This window comes from Equus asinus, chromosome 19, assembly GCF_041296235.1.
Source record: "Equus asinus isolate D_3611 breed Donkey chromosome 19, EquAss-T2T_v2, whole genome shotgun sequence".
Lineage (NCBI taxonomy): Eukaryota > Metazoa > Chordata > Mammalia > Perissodactyla > Equidae > Equus > Equus asinus.
In genome coordinates this window covers 19660084-19676523 of record NC_091808.1, presented here as the reverse complement: position 1 = coordinate 19676523, position 16440 = coordinate 19660084, and the positions used below count along the sequence as shown (strand labels likewise).

General features: G+C 57.3%; 2 protein-coding genes across 3 annotated transcripts; both read right to left on the bottom strand.

Moving 5' to 3' along the window:
- Window positions 1–4470: 4470 nt before the first annotated feature.
- On the bottom strand, window positions 4471–9068 carry FEV (FEV transcription factor, ETS family member). Its single transcript, XM_044751237.2, has 4 exons — window positions 8998–9068; window positions 8504–8567; window positions 7696–7770; window positions 4471–5699 (listed from the first exon to the last, which is right to left on the bottom strand). The coding sequence occupies exons 2-4, from the start codon at window positions 8553–8555 to the stop codon at window positions 5113–5115; spliced, it is 714 nt and encodes a 237-aa protein (XP_044607172.2). The 5' UTR covers window positions 8556–8567; window positions 8998–9068; the 3' UTR covers window positions 4471–5112.
- Window positions 9069–13397: 4329 nt separating this feature from the next.
- CRYBA2 (crystallin beta A2) lies at window positions 13398–16440 on the bottom strand. Of its 2 annotated transcripts, none has more exons than XM_070489707.1 (4): window positions 16133–16440; window positions 15206–15347; window positions 13946–14088; window positions 13398–13667 (listed from the first exon to the last, which is right to left on the bottom strand). In XM_070489707.1, the coding sequence occupies exons 1-4, from the start codon at window positions 16291–16293 to the stop codon at window positions 13520–13522; spliced, it is 594 nt and encodes a 197-aa protein (XP_070345808.1). In that variant the 5' UTR covers window positions 16294–16440; the 3' UTR covers window positions 13398–13519. The 2 variants fall into 2 exon arrangements, 1 of the variants encoding a protein (XP_070345808.1); XR_011495557.1 differs by having other exon boundaries at window positions 13459–13667; window positions 14868–15347; window positions 16133–16421.

The window sequence follows — 16440 nt, the reverse complement described above, 5'->3', positions numbered from 1 at the left end:
TGTCTAATAATAGGAAACACTGGTATGTGTACCAAGGTACTTATATAATCACTTAATCGGCCAACCCTATGAGGTAGATTCTGTTATTATCATATCCATTTTATAGATGGGGTAATTGAGGCACAAAGAAGGAAAGTAACTTGCTTGAAATCACACAGCTAGCAAGTGACAGAGCCAGCAATTGACTCCAGGAAGTTCAGATCAGAGCTCTTGCTCCTAGCCATCATGCTACATTGCCTTTTGTTTACAAAGAAAGAAGGAAATAGCAAACAGGATCCAGTGGAAGAGAATTCTCAGAAATAGAAAAAAATCCCAGTCAATGGGACATTGGGCCCCTTGTCTCTAGACATGAGACCCACCATCCCAAGACAGAGGAAAGTCAGGGAGAAATCCCAGTGACCAAACTGAGGTAGGAACTGCCAGCAAAGTCAAAGTGCAGTCAGACCCCCAGCTCCTCCCCAGAGTACAGTGATCTCCTCCAAGCTTGTAGGAACACAATTAGGAATAGGAAGGCTTGCAAGACAATGGAGCAACAAAACAGTCTGATTTGTTCTTTATCCGATGGGGCCCTAACTTAGGATGCTCCTAAGATAAGCCGTCACTTTGTCCATTATAACTGAGCATCTTCTGCTATAATCAGTCAATCAGACAGTGTGTGCCTGAAATGGGTGCTTGGGGCAGAGGCTCTCCAGGAAGGCCCAGCAGGAGGGGGTCTGGCATGATGGTGAGGACTCGGGATTTGAGGTCACAGGCTGGGCCAGTCACTCAACTTCTCCAAGCCTCAGTTTCCTCATCTGAAAATGGAGGTAGCCCATCCCTGGCAAGGCTGTGGCCAGGTCAGAGGAGATACCAGACGTAAAGCATTAGCATTAGGCAGTGCCTGGCACAGAGTCAGGTTCAATGAATGGTAATGCACATTTTTACTACCAGCAGGTCTATTTGATATGAATTATAAACTGGTTGAGGAACAAGCTGAAGTTAAGTGCATTTTAAAGACACGTTGAAAGAAAGTTGAAGCCAGAAAAGCAAAAGGCTCTGAGAAAAGTGCATCACAGCAGCTCATTTTGATGTCTGTCTATGGTCACATGAGCTAATGTAGGAGAAAGTGCTCTGCAAGCCTCGGTGCCCTAGGTGGCATCACTGATCTGTGACTACGCATGTCTCAGGCAGTGTGGACACAGATGTCCCCAAGCCACATGCTGATCAGGCTTCTGATTCCATCTGCAAGTGAAGGCAAGTAGACCTTGGTCACAAGGAGCACATGTTCCTAGAGACGCAGTTTGTGTAATCCTGGCAGGGGCGGATGGGATTGGGGAGGGTGTGATTCTATAAACCCAGTGACCGCTCAGGACTGTGGAGAAAGCACTCAGAGCAGTGGGAAAGGGCGTGGGAGAGGAACCAGAAGACACAGGTCCTAGAATAAGCCTTGAGACGTTGGCCAAGTCTCTCAACATCTTTGGCCTTGGTTTAGTTATCCTCCAAGTGAATGAAGCAATTCTGCCCTGTCTTCCCCCTGACCTTGGAGGGGATCAATAAAACAATGGATGTGAAAGCATTTTGTAAACTCTGTCATGTAAGCATATGGCAGGGGGCGAGGGAGTGAGCCATATTTTCACCAGTGACGTGAGTGAGGATAGAGAAAAGGCTCAGAACCTCAGGCAATGCAGGAGGGGCTGGACCCTGGATTGGGAGAGGGAAGCGACGGTGGGATCAATACCTTGGAGGGCCAAGGACCAAAGGGTTCAGGGTCAATGAGGATGGGCCTGGATCATCAGGAAGCTAAGTGTGGTAGAGTGTGGCTTCTTCAGGGCTTGGGTGGGGTAGAGTCAGCTAATGGAATCCCAGAGAAGAGAGAAGATTATCTGAAGGTCACATAGCAAGTTATTTGCCAAGCTGGGACCGGAACTCTGGTTTTCTGGTTCCCAGTCCTGTATTCTAGCTTCTCAAACTGGCTCTGTGTGCAGGAGAGAACAGAGGGGTGGGGTGAGCTTTTAGGATGTGATTTTGTAGGTAAGAAGACCCCCTAATCTAACACCACCTCCCCAGACGCCCAGTGATGACTGAAATCCCTCCTTTACTGACTCCCTCCCAGGATTTCAAGAGTCTCAAGGTTGGAGAGGTTGCCTAGTCCACCGCCTCTTGCAGCTCCCAGGGAAGTTCTGCTGAGGTTCCATGACAGAGCACTCCTCCTCTGACGTGTTCCGCAGCAGAAGGTTCTCCACTGGATCAGTTGACATATCTCTCCTACTGCCGCCTCCCAACACGTGTCTCAGTACTGACTTTAGTCCCACGCATCCCGGTCCCTCTGCCACAGGACAGCTCTTTGAATAGCGAGGACAACTCCCGTGCCCCTTTCCTCAGTCTGACTTCCAGACGACATCTCCCATTGTTGTTGGCTCTCCTGTGCTCTTCTTCAATTCCCGGATCCACTACTCTGCGTTCTCCATTTGGTCTTCTGAAGGTGTCTAACACCACGTACAAGATGCTGGGGGCACGATCATTAGAGCACGGGGGTCGTTTCCTTCATCCTAGGCGCCTTAGCTCCATCAATACATCCTCACATCACGACTTTTCTGCATTTCACCCGCTAGGTTCCCATTTAACGTTGTGTTGACTAAGACACCACTAATTTCCACACAGGCCCTGCTGAGCCCCACCCTAGCTACGCCTCACTCTCTGGTGTCCTGTTCTTTCATTTAAAGATCTAAAGGCAAGGCTTCACACTCCTTGCCTGGAAATTTTATCTTTGTATATTTGGCCCACAATTCTTAGCAGCCCAGATATTTCTGGAACCTGGTTCCTGTCTCCCCAGTGCATCCCTTCTCAACCCCAGCTTCCTGGCGCCTGCAAAGAGGCCCTTTGCCCCTCTCCAAGTCATTGAGGCCCTCACCAAGCCACACTCCTCCCTGGCTCATCTTCTGGGTGGAACACATGAGCTCCGCTCCCGCCCCATGATGTCTATAGGGCATAGTGACATGCCACATGCTTGTGCCAGGATATTCGGTGACTAAAGCAGGATGCCATTAAATTCTAAAAGGCATAGAGAAGAGGAGGGAGATTAGAACAGAGTTATGAATAGTGGCCTCTGTGTTAATGGGATTATGGATGATTTTTCCCATGCTTCAGTATACTCTTCATCCAGCTAATATTTAATGGAGGCCTTAGGTGCATATTTTCCAAATTTTCTATATTGCGTATGTGTTATCTGGAAAACCAGGAAAAAAGCAAAATAAATGAACGGGAATAGACTCTTTCCCTGGGCCGACCTCGATGACGTCATCCGCACGGCTAGGGCAGGGGCGTTCAGCCCTCCCTGCACTTAACTGCCCCGCCTTCCACCTGCATTTCCCCTTTCTGCCCACTGGGCACAGGGAAATCTCCTCAACTGCTTGCGGGGCCCAGGCATCCTCCTACCAGTCAGCGAGGAACCTTTGGTGCAGAAAGATCTGTGCCCCTGGGAGAGAACCAGCAGGACCACGGGGAGGGCGAACACCCAGCTTGTGTGCGGCTACCCCCTCAGGCACCTTTCCCGGCGTTCTTTCCGGCTAACGGAACGTGTGTAAGGCAGATTTCCTGCCAATAGACTTTGAAAGAGGCGCAGAGAGAGCATAAGGGCTGTGGTCCCTAAGGGCACAGTATTCAGAAGGGCCTCCAGGTGGTGAAGAAGAGGGCCGCGCCAGGGGAATGACCCACTTCCCGGACTTCCCGAGGGATGCAAGGCCGGGGTTCCTCCTTTCTCCCTCCTCTTTGAAGGCAAAAGGAGGCCTGGAAGCGTCGAGGTCCTGCGGCCCTGGGTCGGGCGAGACCCCGGGGCTTCCACCAGTCAAAGCTTTCCCAGGCTTAGCGGCAAAACCTGGCCCTGGCTTACCCTCCTCTGACCAGCAGAGGGCGCGCGCCACCCGCGAGAGGAAGGTGCCGCAGGCAGGCTTGGCTAGGAGCAGCCGGCGCGGAAGTGGGGGTTCCCTCCTTCGGGAAACGAGGGGGCAGATGCAGAGAAAAGATAGCGATGGAGATGCTGGGGAAGGGGAGGGCGGTCTGTGAGAACGTCTCAAAGAGAGAAGAAAGGAGAGGGGAGGGGAGGCGGGGAAGAGGATGAAATGGAGAGACTGAGGAAAGGTTGAGATGGTGTGAAAAAGAGACAAGGTGGGATGGAGGTTAGGATGAGGTGAGGGGCAGGTGGAAGGATGATGAGATGGGGGGAGGTGGGATGCCGGTGCGGGGAGATGGAAGTGGGGATGGGGTGGGGTGAGGGGCGGGTGGAAGGCAAGGTGAGGCAGGATGGTGTCGCCTGAGTCCACCCACCAGGGCTCCTTGCTCCTCTCCAGCATCACCCAAGCCCGCTTTGCCCTCATTCTCTCCAGCTCTTACTTGGCAGGCCTTTTTGCTCAAGCCTGAGCTGGGCACCTCACTTCTTTCCCCCTTTTCAAAAAGGTTCTGGTGCAGCAAAGAACAGAGAGAGGAGGCAGCGGGGTGCTCGTGAGCTTTAATGGGTCTGGAAAGGAATAGGGACACATCTGGCCGGGCCGTCCTGCGAGAGGGTGGGGGAGAGAAGGTGGGGGCGGGAGGAAGGGGGCTGGAAGCTACCTACATGTGTCATGGGGGCCAGTGGCCCTTAACCAAGCCAGCTGAGGTGCCGGGGAGAAGAAAGGGGACTGGGCAGGCCTCCACCATACCGGGATGGGGCAGCTCCGTGGGAGAGAGAAAAAATGAGAAAAGGTTTGGAATTCAAAAAAGTGGCGTCAAAATGGAGGGGGCTTCCAGGAGCCAGGCCAAAGTACAGGCGGAGGGGAGAAAAAGACAGGGCAGGTCCGGGACCCCCCTTCAGGGAGCTGGGGCCGAGAAGCAGATGGAGGTTAAAGAATAGGGTGGGGGGAGGCCACAGTCACTCACCCCCTCGCCTCCGGGGCTTAGGGGGTGACGCGGAGGAAATCCAGTGTTAAGGAAGATGGAAGAGGCTTCTGGTCCCTCCCTTGGGGCTGGGCGCGGCGGGTGGAGTAAATCTGAGGTCAGAGGAACAGTGAGGGAGGCTCCGGGCGCCCTCCCCGGGACGGGGATGGGTTTGGGCGAGGCCCTGGCGTCTGGGGGAGGCCGCCCGGCACCCGGCCGCCCCGCCTAGTGGTAATGGCCCCCCAAGTGCGAGGCGGCGGCCACCGCGCCGAAGGGCCCGGGCGGGGGCTGCAAGCCGGGGCTGGGGTAGAGCGCAGCGGTGGCGGCGGCGGTGGCGGCCGGGCCCGGGCCCGGCCAGTAGGAGAAGCCGGCGGGCGCGACGCCGGCCGAGGCGGCCATGAGGTTGAGTTTGGAGAGGCCGGGGAAGGGCAGCGGGGCGAGGCCGGCCGGCAGCTTGTAGAGCGCACCGTCCTGGGCGGCAGCGGCGGCGGCGGCGGCAGCGGCGGCGGCGTGGGCGTGCGCGGGGGGCGGCTGGCAGGCCTGCGCCAGGCCCTGGAAGTCGAAGCGGTAGGCGTAGCGCTTGCCGTGCACCTTGCTCATGATGTTCTTATCGTAGTAGTAGCGCAGCGCGCGGCTCAGCTTGTCGTAGTTCATGTTGGGCTTGCTCTTGCGCTCGCCCCAGCGCCGCGCCACCTCGTCTGGGTCCGTGAGCTTGAACTCGCCGTGGCCGCCCTCCCACGCGATGCAGCCGGCGTTCGCGCGGTCCGCCAGCAGCTCCAGCAGAAACTGCCACAGCTGGATCTGCCCGCTGCCTGTGGGGAGGGGGGCGGTCAGCCACAGGCGGGATGAGGGGAGGCTGGAGGTGGGGAAAGAGGTGAGGTGGGAGACCCACCCAGCCCGGCGGCGGGAACCACAGGCGGGGGAGGGAAAGGACGCATCCAGGAGTGTAGCTGGGCGCAGCTGGAGCGGCTGGCCAAGGCAAAGCTGTCTCTAGCCGTTACTGCGCTTTTGTACAATGGAAACACGGCTCCCATTTAGGAGGACACAACCCCACAGTTGCTTGGCTTTGTGAGACTTGTGGGCAGAGGGCGAAGCATTGCCTCCTCTGCCCGGCGGCAGCGGAGCACCAAAGCGCACGGCTCTCAGGGATGAGCAAGAGCTGGATATCAGCCCCTATTGCCACCGCGGCTGAGCGCCCTTATTCAGCACAGAGCCTGCACAACCCCACAGGGTAGCCTGGGCAGGCGGTTGGACCGCCACATGCCAGCTGGACCACATCCAGAGGTCCAGAGGAAAGAGGCAGGCATGCAGCAGGACCCCCAAAGGCATACAGCGGGACAGGCCCGCCTGAGGTGGAGAAGATGTAGTGGCTGGCTTCTTTGCTGCACCACGTCAGACAGGGATGGGGACAGTGCCCCCCATGTGGAAGAGGAAGGGCAGCTTCTGAAGGCTCCCCACCTCTGCCACTGTCTGGTGCGCAGGGCACTGCGCTGGCGCTACTTGGGTTCGTTCTATTTTTTCGGAACAGGCGGGATTTCCAGCGCAGGAAAGTGTCATGCTTCCCTGGGGGCGATGCACAGCTCTGAGCAGAGGAGATGAGATGGGGAAACGGCCATGCTTGGCTCCCTGCCTCCTCCCATCTTGGGCTGATCTCCAGGTTCTTCTGCCCCATCTGGATTTCAGGGTTGCTGGAGGCGGCAAGGAGGTTTTCCTGGATATGCCGCTGGTGAGAGAGTGGGACACCCCAGAACTCCCGCTTCCCTGTCTTAGAGCCTCAATCAGACAAGTGGAGAAAAATCTTGATACAATTACCCACCCACTCCCTACTCTCTTTTAGAATAAAATGGTTTTTCCTCGAAGCTGTCTGATCATTGCTTCAAATCCGCCCTGGTGAACCTCTTTTCCTTTTTCACTCAGAACCCAGAAGCTGCCCTCCACCATAATGGCAACCCCAATCCTTCCACACCAGCCCAGCGAGGAGCTGCCCGGCGGCAGGTTGGGAGCATTGAGTTTTAGGGTCAGAAGCAAGGGAAGGTTTGGGTAAAAATGTGCAGCTGGCACCGACTGAGAGCGACATCAGAGGCTTGGAGACCCATTCCTGTGGGGCCTCGTGGTCCCTTTTGGATAAAGCAGTTGATGACCTTGTTTTTACTGCTGCCATAACTTGGTGAGATCTAGGGTGCCGGCCGGGTATGGGGCTCTGGGGAGGCTTTGCTTGAAAGGCCAGCCAGGCTCCGTCACCAGCAAGGCAAAGCCGAGGGTAATTTAGCAACACTGAGAGCACCGGCGGTGAACCTGGGAAGCCACTGCAGTGGCTTGGCCAGCAGACTTGGCCCACAGAGCCCGGTGGGTGTGGGCCAGTGGGGCAGGAAGGTGCTGGCCCCAGAGCTAGTGGTGACAGTGCTTGGAGTGGCCAGGGAGTAATTATCCAGGTCCCCTTTCTTGACGGTGCCACAGCCTTGCACTCCTGCTGCCAGCAGAGAAAGGAAGCCAGGCATCTCAGCCCCGGCCCCACAGCGGGGAAAACCATTTGCACCCGAAAAGGGCTGCAGCAATGATCCTCTCCATCCGCCCAGGCCTGCAAGTCCAGCCCTGGGATTCAGAAGATGCAGGAGCCAAAGGCCAGGTGAATGTCCCTCCCGGCCAGTCTCCCAAGAATCATGCCCTACCCGCCGCTTCCCAGAGCCGGGGGTGCACATCGCTTCCACCTTCTGTCCGGGCGGTGGTGGTGCCCGTCATTTTGGGGTGGGTGCCCTGGCCCCCTGTCCACTGTCCTCGCCCCCACCCCTAGTCCTCGGGCCAGCTCACCTTTTTGTACCGCGGGGCTCAGCGGCCCCCACCCGGGGCTCTTCCCTTCCTTGAAGAGACCATCTCCGACGGGATCTGTGACGGCAGGGGAAAACAGTGAGGCGGACCCGGGCGGAGATTGTGGCCTTGACGGAAAGGGCCCCCAGCCAAGGCTCGACGCGGGTGCCTTGGTCCCCGAGCGTGAGGCTGGGAGCCCGAGCCGCCCAGCTCCTCCTCTTGGAGCCTGGGCCGGGCGCGCGCCGCGCGGAGCCCCTCCATAACGCCTAAGTCAGGAAACGCGTCCAGGAAAAAGGAAATCCGCTTTCTGAACGGGCCGGCGGGAGCCTTATAAAGCCGAGCCAGTATTGCGCCAGCCGAGCCGGAGCGCGCGGAGCCCATCGGAGAGGAGAGGATAGGAGGGTGCCTGGAGGGCTGGGCCGGTGGGAACACTCGGAACACGGAGGTGAGGAGCCACGAGGGCGCAGGGGCGACGCCCGGCGGACCACAGCCTCCCAACATTGCAGGCGCACTGAATGCTCCGCCACTCAGAACACCCCCGCTCCCCTACCACGCTCTTTTGGCCCCTCAGCGGGCGCTCTCGGCCTCCCAATCTGCTCACTTCGAGTCCTCTAGACCCCACACTAAAACCCCAAAGCTCTCCCTCTGCCTTTAAGGTCCCTTAATGCCCTAAACTGCTCAGTCTTCCCAGCAATTCGAGTCTCTGGACCGCACCTCCTTTCCTTAGACCCCAGCATCCCCTTCCCACGCCTGAACCCAGACTTCCCGCCCCGGGTCCTGCTGCCTCCAGCCCCCAGCTGGTCCCTGGTACCTGGCAGGTACATGTTGATCAGCAGGGGCTGGGAGGCGCCGCTCTGTCTCATCGCAGCCAGGGACTGGGCGGTGGGAGGTGGGGGGGGGGGTGATGAGAGGGGGGGACGCGTCAGGCTTTGCGCTCCGGGGCACCGATCCCCGCCCCAGGCGACTGCGGGTGACAGGGAGAAGAAGACGGCGCCGGTCCGGTAGGGCCTGGCGGGAGGGGGCAGCCCGGGTGTGGCGGGGGATGGAGGGGGTCCTGAAGCGATGCTCCCAGCGACCGTGCTGCTTGGAACCCTCCGGCCCCCAGCGCGGGCAGGGGCCGCAATTTCCGTTTTAATTAAAGCGCTGCCGCCTCGGCCCCCCGGACCCCGCCCCCGTCCCTCTTATCGCCCCATCGCAATAAAGTCTCCGACGAGCAGCGCAGCAGCCAAGCGCACCCAGCAGCCCCCCGCGCCCCGCAGCCCGGGAGACGCGCGGGGGATGGGCCTGGGCCTCGCTCTCTGATACCGGTCGGGAGTGCGTTTCTTTTCCGCCTTCCTGACTCTCAGCAAACAGCGACCGGGCGGGGTACCCGGCCCCACCTCAGACCCCCGGGGCTACAGCCCCCTCCTTCCCGCCCCTTCTCGCTCCCCTCACCGCTCTGCTCTCCTCCCCCTTCTCCCCCCACCTCCACCCGGGCTCCCGTCTCCAGGCTGCGTTATCTGCATCTTCACTTTTAAATTTCCGCTTCCCTCCCTCTCGCCCGTCTCTGCGCTCCGACCGGGCAGCCGTTGCTCCCTTTATCTCCGCCCGGCCTCGCTTTCTCCCTCCTCCTCTCCCACTCTCCGCTTTTCCCTGGAGACACGATCCCCTTCCCTGTCTCCCCACAACTTCTAGTGGGTTGCCCCTCTTTTCCTTTCTAGATCTCTGCTTCTTCCATCCAGTCTCAGCTATTCCGACGTCCTCTCCTGTCTCCTCTCTCCTCTGTTCTACTTGGCTCCTTCCCTTCCTTTTCTCATTCCTTTGTTCCCCACTAATTTGTGGCATATTCCTTTCCACTCCCCCCGCCCCACCCCGGCCCCGCATCTATTGCTCTCCTTCTTTCCCCATCCCCTGTCATCCCAGCCTACTATCCACCATCACAACTTCCCACCCTGAGTGGCCTTTAACCAGGCTGCAATTGGCACCTTGCTCCAGCAGGAGTAGAAGGGTTAAAATACAAATGTGTACTGTCCAAAGCCCCCAACCCAGGGAGAGTGGAGGCTGAAATCCACTCTGAAAAAGGGGCAAAGATGCTGGCTGTGTTATTAGCAATAACACAGTGGTTCCCAGGTGGCCTGGAGTCTCTGGGTACCTGTAGGGCTTCCTGGTTCTGGAGAGGCCGGCTAAGGAGGGATGCTAGCTGAAGATGAGGCTCTGAGCCTGCATCCCACCTGCAACCATGCAGCACCAGGTGGCTACTGTCAGAATTGGTCATTTCAAGGCCTTTCTGTCCCACTGCTTCAGCCCAGGAGGTGAGGAGGCCTGGGACTCCAGGCACATGCATTGGAGTGGGCAGGTTTCCTGTACGACCCTGGTCCTGGGGGAGCCTGACTGAAGATGTTTGGAAAGTCCAACTGTGGGCCTTCTGCAGGGCCCAGGTTCATTCCTTACTTGCTGTAACTACTGGAGAGTTTGTCCTTGCTGGTGAAGCCAAGGAGGAGTGTGGGAGGCTGGGTCTAGGGGGAAATAGGGGATCCCAGGACCCCAGAAGATCCTAAAGGGACAGGGATGCAGGCTTCAAGATGACATGGAATCTGGTGGGAGCAAAGATAAGAGGTTAGGATGCTCCCTGGGGACCAAACTCAGGGTTTCCCATGAGGGGAGGTCCCTGAGGGTGGGGCCAAGGTTCCAATCCCTCTCCTTTGTGCCTTCTTATCGCTTTCCCAGACAGAAAAAGAGGAGCACAATGTAAGAGCTGTGAGCATGGGGAGGCAGCGAGGTGCACCCACTTAATGCTCTCAGTGGAAGGCTGATGCAGAAGAAGGGAGAGGCGCTCAGAGTGCGGAATCCATCCAACATCCCGGCTCTGAACAGGTGAAGGATCAACAGCTCTGTGCCCCCACCTCCCTGAGGACTCAGGTGCTGAAGGGGTGGGTGGGTTCCAGGAAGAGTTTGTGGTGGGGGTGAGGAGTGTCCCCTCAACCCTACCTGGATCTTGGCTGTGCCAGAAATGAGACGACCTCCTCCATGCCCTTTGGCTTTTGGCTGAGTGCAGCCAACGGGAGAGTCCCAGGCAGCTTTGCCTCCATCCTCCCCCTACCTGGGTGGATGCAAGTCCTATAGGGTTCTGCAGACCATCAGCCTGCCAGGAATAGGAAGAGGATGGGAAGGTGAAAATACCAGGCCCAGCCTGGCATCTGTGTCTCCACTCCTTAGTTGCCAGGGTGGGGAGTAGAATCCAACTTCCTAGTCTGGAAAAACCTAGAAGGTTCATGCTGGCAAAAGCTGCAGTATATATGAGCTCCCTCAACCCCTCTGTTGTACAGGTGGGGACACTGAGACCTTGAGATGGGGGAGTCCCTGTTCAGGGTCACACTGCCAGCTCCCGAAGTCAACTTGCTGACTCTTCTAGGCAGCCACGGATCCTTCTGGAGGGAGGGCAGCTCAGCCAAACACAGCAGACACCACGTTTCTCTTTGCCCATTGCCCACCCGCCAGAGCAGGCAGTGGGGAGATGGGCTGCTGGACTCTGAGGTTAGTTTTTCTGGGTTCTGGGTTCAACTCCGGCACCCCCATTTCCTAGTTGTGTGAGCTTGGGAGAAGTTACATAACTTCTGTACATTATCTCTTCATCTATAAAATTGGGATTATGGTACCTACCATACAGAATTATAAGCCTTACATAAGGCGTTCTGAGTGCTCAGACAAGGCTCTGTGCCTTTAGCTATTGCTACTATTATCCCCCAAAGGGACAGTTAGGAGTCTGTGAGCAGGCAGGAACCCCAGGCGCCTCTGGAGCCCACAATGGTTTGGGGCTCTGCTGAGGCCTGAGGCTTTTAGCCACAGCTTGGGTCAGCCTCCACTTAACAGCCTGGATTTGGGGTCAGGAGCCCCATGTTCAAGTCCTGGCTTTGTCACAAATTAAGTGTATGACCTCATCAAGGCTCCTCCTTCTCAGAGGAGCCCCAGTTTCTTCATTGACGAAAGGGCTGAAGTATGAAGATGTTAGGGAGATCAAATGCAACAGGGGCCATGGGCTCTCAAACCCATCCAGGTATAGAATAGAATTCACTTCCCACCTAGAGCTCTGTCCCTTGGTCCCCCAACCCAACCTCGGGATCCACGGGAAGAAGCTGGGGAAGGAGGGCCCTAGGTTGACAGCCCCAGTGCTTTTCCATGACACCATGAGCATTTTCAGGGGTTTCTCGTTGAATCCTCACAACAATCCTGTGAGATAGACAAGGCAGGGATCAGTAGCCCCAGTTTACAAGCGAGGGAATTGAGGCTCAGGGTGCTGTGTGATTGGGTCCCAGGTTCTCTGACTTCTGATCCAGGGCTCTTCCCAAGGGAGCAGCTGCCTGACTTTGCACAACTGGGCCCCTGGGGACTGTCCAGGTCCAAGTCCAACTGTTCTCCAACATGGTCCTGCCTCCCCTGTGCTGGGGCGGTGATCTGGGCCATCTCTCCCCATTGATAGGTCCACTGGGGGCTTGAAAACATAAACATCCCTGAGGGACAGGATGAAGGGACCCCCAGGGCCTTGGAAGCCATGCCCATGTAGGAATGAGGGTATCATTAACCGGGCCAAAGAAAGAAATGGGAAGAAACTACACTGGTGCCAGGGGCTCTGTTGGCTGTTACCACTCAGCCCTGCCATGGCTGTGGGCTTCTGCCACCTCCCCCAGAACCCAGGCTCACTGTGGTCAGTGGCTGAGTGGTAACTCTCCAGCTCACTAATCCTCTGAAGACTAGGGAAGGAGAGGAAGACTGAAGAGGAGGTTGTTTTGAACAGCTGAGAGGAGGGGTATGAAAATGCTTTGCAAAAGCTGGAGCTCGAGACTGTGTAAAGGATTGTTATAGTTCAGCCAAAAGGTCTGGAGGCTTGGCTCAGAGACAGGAAAGGTACTGGTCTTCCCCCTCAGAGGGCCCTGGGAGGCAGAGGGACCTTGCACTAATTCCTCCTCTCACACCATTGCTCCTCTTCAAGGCAGAGATTCTATAAAGCTGGGAAAGGGGCACAGACTTCCCAGGGCTGGATAGAGAACCAGGGGCAAGATAAAGGCTGGAAATGCCCTGGAGGTGAGAGAGGAACCCAGGAGAGCTCCTGCATAGAGTTAAGAAGGCTCTGCCCAGCTGTGCCTGGCCCTGGGGGGGTGCGAGTTTGCAGTTCAACTATAAGCCTGCTGTGTGGCTGTGTGCACCCCAACTAAAGGATGGCACAGCTGCCATCTGGGCTGGCAGTACCCCTGCCCCAAGCTAATGGGCTTTTACCAAGGAGAGGGCTGAAACTGGTTCTATTTAACAGGATCCTGGAGACATTTTTCTGTCTTTTTTTTTTCGTAATTTTTTTTTTTTTTTTTTTTTTTAGGAAGATCAGCCCTGAGCTAACATCTGCTGCCAATCCTCCTCCTCTTGCTGAGGAAGACTGGCCCTGAGCTAAGATCCGTGCCCAACTTCCTCTATTTTATATGTGGGATGGCTGCCACAGCATGGCTTGATGAGCGAGGTGTAGGTCCGTTCCCAGGATCCCAACCAGTGAACCCCACACCGCCAAAGTGGAGTGCACGAACCTAACTGCTACACCATCCACAAGCCAGCCCGATCTCTGAGATTCTTACCAGCAGTTTCCTCTGAGCTCCATCAGAGTCTAACTACGTACATCCTAAGCCAGTTTATGCTCCATAGTCAAAGGTCCTGGAGCCTGAGGGGAGGATCAGATTGGCAGGGAGGGACCCTCAGAAGTATGAGGATAGAGATCACAAAGCAAGACACCAAGCAGGCAAGAGGGGCAGGCAGATTCAGGAGCCTTTATTGAGGGTCCTCTGGGGAGGTGCTGGGGCCGTGGAACTTAGTGCTGGACTCTCCGAATGGACTGCAACTGCCCGGTGTGGGCCTGAGTGCCGAATTCGCTGTAGGTACGGAATTCCCCACTGCGCCGGTCCCGCTCCAATACATACTGGTAGCCCCGGTAGCCTGGGTACTGGTAGGCCACCCACCTAAGCCAGTGAAGGCACAGGGTGGTAAGTAGGCTCTGCGCCACTCCCACCTTTGTTCTCCATTAGTAGTTCTCTTTTCTCAGCTCCCCCCTCTGCCCCAAACCACTGCTTCAGTTTTGCCCATGTGGATCTCTCCCTGCCCTGCCCACTGCTCCAGGTCTTCCAAATCTCTCTTTAACATGTCTCTTAGCACCCCCATGACCTTTCCCCTCTGTCCTCCCTGGTTCCCATTTCCTTCTTGCTCTTCTCATTTCCCTTCTTCCAGCCCCAGGACTCACGCTCCAGAGCTGACTTTGATGGAACCCACATCCTTGCTGGCCCAGCCCATGGAGGGCAGGGATGGGTAGTCATCAGTGAGTTCAAACTTGGAACCCTGGAAGTTGTCCGCCTCAAACAGTGTCACGCGGCTGTCACCGTGGTTCTGAGGCATAGGCAGGTGGGGATGGACAGATCAGGCCCTCCAAAGAGATGTTGATACATTCTCAGCCCCACTCCCCAAATCTCACTGCCCCACACCAGCTGTGCAGACATTTAAGCTCCAAAAGCACTCTCAGGGTTCACTCCTTCAGCTCCATCAGTCTGGGGAGTTGAAATGCTCAGAGGTCCCCAGCCTGGTCCCTTCTATGGCTTTTGGTTGGAGGGGTGAGAGTCGGGGATTCCCAGAGATCCTTCCAAGGTCAGGGCTAGAGGGTATCTGGTAACATGGACCTGTTTTGCAGGAGGAAGATTCGAGGTCCTGAGAGAAATCTGGTCCATTCACCAAGGCAGTTTCTCTAAGGGCCTCATTGACGACCCAATCCCCTGCCCCGCACCCTGGGCACAGCCTCTCACAGGGTAGGGCCTAGCCAAGGGATGCTGGATGGCAGAGTCAGAACAGATGGGTCAGGTCATCATTATTGGTTGGGTCCAGGCTTCCATAGTTCTAGGGCCTTCCCCCTGCAGGGCTCCTGGAGGGAATGGAGAAGCTGGGCCCAGTCAGCACCTACTCTCTGGACTCTGCTCCCTAGGCCCAGGCCTCACCAGTACGGTATCCAAGCCAGCACAAATGGGAAGTGAGGTCCTCCCCTCCAGTGTATTTGATTCATTACCAGTCCTTTCCCCACCACACACACACACAATGACTGACCCTCTTCTCATCTTCATGTTAACCCTTGTGACCTGGGACAAGTCACTTTGCCCCTCTGAGCCCCATTTCCACACCTGTGTATGGGGCTACCAGCAGCCACCCCGACCTCACAGGGCTGCGTGATGACAGTGGCGCTCGCTCATGCGTGTGGACAACTGGACATGAGGAACAGATGGTGCTCAGGCCTGGCGTGGTCTCGGCGCTGTCCGTGGTGCTGATTCCCCGCGCCTGGCTCACGCCCACATTCCACACTTTCCGAGACCCTTCTGGTTCTGGGAAGTAATGCCATTACCACCCATCTAGGAATTGTGTCTACACAGTGGGTGAACGGCCTTCCTGGGGCGCCGTGGCGGGGCCAGGGTCTGGAGCTAAGAGCTGGGAGGCAGAGGGGGAGGAGGAGGGCTGTGCTCACCGCGCAGAGCACTGGCCGGAAGGACAGCAGCTGGTCGCTGTGGTGGCCGCCGCTGCCACTCCAGGCGCTCCAGCGAGGATAGTCGCCCTTCTCCAGAATGAACTGCTGTCCCTGGAAGTCTGGGTACTCAAAGGCCACCCAACTGGGGAAAGACAAGGGGCCCTGGGGAGGCATCTGCTTCAGCCTCATTCCTTCCTCCCTCTCCCCCTTGCTTGCTGTGATTGGAAAAACGGAGAAATTGGTCTTTTTCTCCAACCCCAGGCCCCTCCCTTGATGTACCCACTGCATGGCAATCAAGCTCCTCCAGAGGCTAAAGACCCTAAACTGGCTGCTATCCGGAGTTTGAGGGGCCGAGGCTTCCAGCTCAGGGCCCCCAGGTTGGATAGAATTTCTCAGGTAATGAAGATCATCCCACTAAGCGCTCCTACCTCAAGGATTTAGGTGCCTGCAAAGGCACATGCAGCAGCCTTCTAGCCTGCAGTAGCAACTTGCAATGGCTCGGCGGCCTCAGCTCTCCCGAGGGCCCTGGGCTCTAGGAGACCAGGGTGGGAGAGCGGAAGGGACTTGGCTTCTTTTGTTAAACGAGGCGCAGAGCTATCTAATTTTGCACAGAGAAAAACTTGGGGAGGACAAAACTACACTGGGAACCCCTTCGGAGTTCAGGCTGGCTCCACAGGAGACTCGCAAACGATCGCCCCTCATCTTTATCTCTTTAGCTCACATGAGGATACATTCTTTCCCATGATTTGTCTTGCGGCGTCTGGGGACTTCGGGGGAGACCAAGGGCTTTTCCGTCTTGGTGGCTCTCTCACAGGGCTTACAGTCTGGGGAACGGAGAGCTGGGAGCTGAGGTCCCAGGCTAGGAGCTTGGGCCAGGGGAGCCCGGCACCCCCCAACCAGCCCAGCTTCGCTGGGGCGATCACTCACGCGCCGCTTTCGACCTTGACCGAGCGCACCCTGCGCAGGCCTCCGCGCTCGCCGATGTTCGCGCAGTCACTCAGCAGCTGGCAGCGGCGGCCCTGGAAGTCCTCCTCGTCCCAGAGCGTGAGGCAGGCGGGCGCGGGGCCCGGCGCGGGGGCGCTGCTCATGCCGCTGCGGGGCGAGAAAGACCGGACGAAGTGCTCAGCATCTAGCGAGCCCCCTCGCCGGCCCAGGCCCGCCCAACGCGGGTCGGGGGTAAAGAACGCTGGACCCGGGCAGGCTTGGACTTGGGCTGCTAGAGGCTCCCCTTCATC

Excerpts from the sequence above, each read along its gene's own strand:
- FEV (XM_044751237.2), bottom strand. The coding sequence starts at position 8,555 with ATGAGACAGAGCGGCGCCTCCCAGCCCCTGCTGATCAACATGTACCTG. Across the intron at positions 7,771-8,503 it reads GATCAACATGTACCTGCCAG|ATCCCGTCGGAGATGGTCTC; the intron begins GTACCAGGGACC and ends CTGCCGTCACAG. Across the intron at positions 5,700-7,695 it reads GAGCCCCGCGGTACAAAAAG|GCAGCGGGCAGATCCAGCTG; the intron begins GTGAGCTGGCCC and ends CCCTCCCCACAG.
- CRYBA2 (XM_070489707.1), bottom strand. The coding sequence starts at position 16,293 with ATGAGCAGCGCCCCCGCGCCGGGCCCCGCGCCCGCCTGCCTCACGCTC. Across the intron at positions 15,348-16,132 it reads GTCAAGGTCGAAAGCGGCGC|TTGGGTGGCCTTTGAGTACC; the intron begins GTGAGTGATCGC and ends GTCTTTCCCCAG. Across the intron at positions 14,089-15,205 it reads TCCGGCCAGTGCTCTGCGCG|AACCACGGTGACAGCCGCGT; the intron begins GTGAGCACAGCC and ends CCTATGCCTCAG.